Raw genomic sequence first — 5617 nt, 5'->3', positions numbered from 1 at the left:
AGAGGGTACGAAAACAACTGGTTGTTGTTAAGACTGGATGGGAGGAGCTAACCTTGTATGGTAGAAGTACGCCTCCTTGAAGGGGCAACCAGGGGGGAGATAAGGGCGGCACCCTCCATTAGGGAGCTGATAAGTGTCTTAAGACGCAAATGTCATAAGGCTTTTTATTCGCAAGGATATTAAGGCTTGTCATATTTGTGCAACAATCCTGAAGAGGCAATAATACAAAAGAAAAACATAAGACGAGATCAATGGGTTTTTGCACGAAAGTGCGAAGACGTCCTGCGATTGCCGTCGCTTTATTTTCGCAAGAATATTTAGGCCTGTCATATTGTCGCAACATTCCTGAAGAGGACATAATGTAAAAGAAAAAGTTAAGGCAAGATCAATGGGTTTTTGCATAAAAGTGCAAGGACGTCCTGCGATTTTGTCGCAATGACAAGAGGTGGCATAATAAGACCTTTAATTAGGAAGGCAAAATAGGACCACACAGGAATGAGATTTTGAAAGGAAACAAAATTCACTTCGCAAAAGGTTGCGAAATTATACAATAAGATTTTTTTTATGAAATCTCTCATTTGGATTCAAATAACAGAGGCAAGTATGAGAATGTATGAAATTAGAAAATGTTATTTGTCTGCATATGAGAGATTTACTCAAAAATTCAAGAATTAATGATTATATTGATTAACTGTATTGCAAAGAAGAATTTTTTAATGCAGGTCAAAATGAAAGAAACACAAGTATACATAAAGAAGAAATAAATGTACAAATATTACAAAGAATCAAAGAATGAAATAAAGACTACTTCTTGGTTAATCCTTCATTATCTTCATTAGACTTATTCCCTTCTTCGTCTGCGTCAGAATCTTCATCACCATCAGAATCTTCATCACCATCAGAACTTTCATCACCATCAGATTCTTCATCGTTAGCTTCGCTATCAGAGATAATCAAACCGGGAGTATTCTGTGGGATTTCTTCTAAAAGACAAGGATAATCAGAATGTGGGATATTATGATCATCACAAACCATTTGGATGGTTTGATTGCGAAAATGCATAGCGTAATTCTTAAAATTCTCAACGGTAATCTTGATTTGATTCTTTAATCTAGAATACTTGTCGTTGCGAGAAGAAAGATTCTTTGCGAGTTCCTCCTTTTCAGCTTCAAGTTCTTCAATCTTTTCACGATATTTATTTTCAGAATCTGCGAACAAAAGACAATCAATTATTAACTTGATGAAAATTCATAAGAAGCAAAAGATTAGTAAAGAAGAGCAATTAGCAACCTTGTCTGTCAGAAATCATATCTCTAATCAAGGCTGTATGTTCAACTTGGAGACTAACATTTACACCACGATTAGCGAACTCTAGCATCAGACGGATGCAGTCCCCACTTAGTTGGAAGATGGCTCGCGAAAATCCCGAATGAGCGAGAATTTCATAAAATAAAGTAATATCTGGGTTATAAAAAGTAATAGGGAGACCTGCGAGAATATGACCTAGCGAAATTATGATTGATTGATTATCACAATATTGATCATAGAAAAGCTTGGCAGAAAGAATTGATTTGGTATTCTCACCAGGAATGGTGGAGAGTGTGAAACCTTTATCAGCAAGATATTTTTGGACACCTTGTAAATTCTTCTCATATCTATGACCACTTGGATCCATGTTTGAATATAGAGTATAGGAATGTATAGAAAGTAAAAGGATTGAAGCAAGAAAAAATTACAGCAGCAGAATTTGCAGAAGAATAACAGAGTTGAAGAGATGAGAGAATAAAAATAGTAGAGAAAGTAAAAAAAAAAGTAGAAAAAGGGGGTAAGAAGAGTATATAAAGAAGATTTTTTACTCGAAGAAATAAACACCATTAAGACGAAGAGACGTGAGCAATTGAAAAGTAGCGATTACAGAAGAAGTGTCAAGAAATAAATGGAAGAGAGAGTACGTGTGATAAATGTGGAATATGAAAAGATAAGCAGTTGCGGCATTTCTCACATTATTCTCTACTTTGCAGAGAAGATATGACAAGAGGCAAGATGTAGGATCAGAATTTTTCAATGACAATGTTTCAGCGAAGTTATCAATGACACAGCATAACAGCGCCGCAAAACAGTTTCAGAAATGATAGAATAAATGACGTCATCTAAGGTCACGAGAAAGATGTGATAGTCTTGCGAAGATTAGAGAGTTTGCGAAATTAACATCTGTAAGGTTGCGAGAATGTCGCAAACCATATCCGAAAATAAAGGACAGATTAGCTGGCATCCACTATGTATTTCCTTATAAATAGTCATTCGAGTTGTAAAGAAAAGAGAGATCTTTTTTGAGTAAGAAACAAGTAAATAGGAGAGAGAAAGTTCAGAGCAGAGATCATTCTTGACTTCTTTATCTTTCTTGTAAGAACATTCAAAAATTAATCAATAAAATTAAAAATATAAACCTAAAAATGAGTTGATCAACAATGAAATCATATGAGGGGTGTAGTCTAGGATTTCCTGCAACTACAAGTTCTATCAATTGATTGCAAAAAACGATATTAACGAAACGGAAGAACAACTTGTAGCAAGGTAGATAGGAGGTTTAAGAATGCAATATCAAGGTACTTTAAACTTATTTGATATTGATTTGGTGTCGGAAGCTTATCAAAGGGCATTATCTTTGGAGAAGCAATATGCAAGGAGAGTTTCACATACTAATTGGAGTACTCACACTCAAGGAGGTGTTAAAAATACCACTTTTCCAATTCCAACTAATCGAGCTCCAACTACTAACGTCCCATCAAAATTCAATACTTCTCAACAAGTCTTTCAAGGTAAATGTAACAAGTGTGGAGACGAAGGACATAAAGCATATGATTGTAGGAAGAGTGATCATCCGGGGAAGAACTTGCTTGTTCAAGGTGATGATGAAGGTGATGCATATTTGGATCTTAGGGAGCCACCAATATTTGAAGGTGATGATGAAGGTGATGCATATTTGGTCACCATATTTGGATCTTATGGTGACCAAGGACCATGTTTGGTTGTGTTGCGTAACTATTTTACTCCAAAACTCGATGAAGGTGATCGATGGCCACACCATAAAATTTTTCAAACCACTTGCAAAATTGGTGGGAAAGTTTGCAAGCTTGTGATTGATTCGGGGATTTGTGAAAATATCGTTTCCGAAGAAGTGGTTCGCAAGTTGAAGTTAGAGACAAAAGAACACACTTCTCCATATTCTTTATCATGGCTTAACCAAGGAAGCGAGGTAAAAGTCACTAAACGTTGTCTCATTAATTTTTCTATTGGTAACAAATATGTAGAGAAAGTTTGGTGTGATGTTGTTTTGATGGATGCATGTCATTTACTTCTTGGGCGACCTTGGCAATATGATCGGTTTGTGAATCATGATGGGAGAACAAACAACTATTCGTTCATGTGGAGCAATAAGAAGTTGACTCTTGTACCCAATCGTGAGCTTATGCCTAAGCCACAAAATGGTGATGGTAAAAATTTACTTACTTATCACAAGTTCATCAAAGAGTTGGATGATTCAGAGGTTTTCTATATACTTTATGTGAAAGAATATACATCGTATGATTTTGTGGCACCGCTAGTCAAGCCAATTATCGAAGAATTTCAAGATGTTTTTCCTACAGATTTATCGGATGCATTACCACCATTAAGAGATGTGCAACACCAAAATGATCTAGTACCCGGTTCAAGTCTTCCCAACAAAGCCCACTACCGGATGAGTCCCAAAGAACATGAAGAATTATGTCGCCAAGTTGAAGAGCTTATAGCCAAAGGTTTTACAAGACCAATTCTTAGACCTTGTTTGGTACCGTCCTTGTTAGTACCAAAGAAAGATGGTTCATGGCGTATGTGTGTGGATAGTAGGGCAATCAATAGAATCGCGTTGAAGTACCGATTTCCAATTCCTCGTTTAGATGACTTACTTGATCAATTAAGTGGAGCATGTGTTTTTAGAAAACTTGATTTTAAAAATGGATATTATCAAATTCGTATCAAGGTGGGAGATGAATGGAAGACCGCTTTCAAGATGAGAGACGGTTTGTATGAATGGATGGTTATGCCATTTGGGCTCTCAAATGCTCCAAGTACATTTATGCGATTAATGAATTAAGCACTTCGGCCGTTGATTGGGAAGTGTGTGGTTGTTTACTTTGATGACATACTTGTTTATAGTCCCAATACGGAATCTCATATACGTCACCTCCGTGAGGTTCTCATGATTTTGCGAACACAACAAGTTTATGCTACCTTGAAGAAGTGTGCATTCATGATCGATAAAATTTTGTTTCTTGGTTATGTGGTTAGTAAGGATGGGATTTCGGTAGATGAAGATAAAGTGGAATGCATAAGGAATTGGCCCAACCCAAAAAATTTGTTTGATATTCGAAGTTTCCATGGGTTAGCTTCTTTTTATCGTCGATTCATTGCAAACTTTAGTGGAATCATGGATCCAATAACCGAATGCATGAAGGGTGGAAAGTATTCATGGACTCAAGAAGCGGACGAAGCCTTTGAATTGATGAAAATAAAGTTAAGTACATCTTCAATCTTAATATTACCAAATTTTGATAAACCATTTGAACTTCATTGTGATGCTTCTAAACTACGCATTGGGGCGGTTCTTAGTCAAGAAGGGAAACCGGTGAAATTTTATAGTGAAAAGTTAAATGGGACAAGACTTGCATATAGCACTTACGATGTTGAGTTTTATGCCATTGTCCAAGCACTCAAACATTGGCGACACTATCTTATTCACAAGGATTTCATCTTATTTTTGGACCACATGGCATTGAAGCATATCAATTCTCAAGACAAGCTTTCTACTAGGCATGGTAAATGGGCTTCTTATTTGCAACAATTCACTTTTTCCATCAAGCACAAGTCGGGTGTACAAAAAAAGGTAGCGGATGCCTTGAGTCGACGTACTTCTCTTCTTACACAAATGCGGGCTCGTATTTTTGGATTCGATGACATCCGAGAGCTTTTAAAAGTTGATACTTATTTTGGTCCTCTTATGGTTGATGAAAGGTTACTACGTAATGGTGATTATGTTATTTTCGATGGGTACCACTTCCTATTCCTTCTCGTCCATGGGAAGATTTGAATATGGATTTCATCTTGGGATTACCGCGCACTCAAAGAGGTATGGATTCAATATTTGTAGTGGTAGATCGTTTTTCCAAAATGTCTCATGTCATTGCTTGTAAAAAGACAACGGATGCGGTCATGGTAGCTGAACTCTTTTTTAAAGAGATTTACCGTTTACATGGTATTCGTTCTTCCATCGTCTCGGATAGAGATAGTCGTTTTGTGGGACACTTTTGTCGTACCTTATGGAAGTTGGTCAAGACCAATTTAAGCTTTAGCACCTCTTATCACCCTCAAACGGATAGACAAACCGAAGTGGTAAATCGTTCCCTAGGTAATCTTCTTCGTTGCTTGGTTGAGGAGAATTTGAAGACATGGGACCAAGTTTTATGTAAGGCGGAATTTTCTTGCAACCATGCATGAACCGGAGTAGTGGGTATTCACCAATCATGGTAGTGTACGGGTTCAATCCAAGAGTACCACTTGACTTGTCGTTAGTACCGGG

The 5617-nt window shown here is 37.0% G+C and overlaps 1 protein-coding gene across 1 annotated transcript; it reads left to right on the top strand.

The window, feature by feature from the left end:
• The first annotated feature begins 2593 nt into the window (after window positions 1-2593).
• LOC113352281 lies at window positions 2594-4135 on the top strand. The gene has a single exon (XM_026596122.1). It carries the CDS (start codon window positions 2594-2596, stop codon window positions 4133-4135), a length of 1542 nt encoding a protein of 513 aa, XP_026451907.1.
• Window positions 4136-5617: the final 1482 nt, after the last annotated feature.

Source organism: Papaver somniferum, chromosome 2 (genome assembly GCF_003573695.1).
Source record: "Papaver somniferum cultivar HN1 chromosome 2, ASM357369v1, whole genome shotgun sequence".
NCBI lineage: Eukaryota > Viridiplantae > Streptophyta > Magnoliopsida > Ranunculales > Papaveraceae > Papaver > Papaver somniferum.
Note: the sequence above shows the minus strand (reverse complement) of the source record. Positions and strands in the feature narration are given on the sequence as shown.

Bases quoted from the DNA above. Each gene is read 5' to 3' on its own strand.
- LOC113352281 (XM_026596122.1), top strand. From the start codon at position 2,594: ATGCAATATCAAGGTACTTTAAACTTATTTGATATTGATTTGGTGTCG.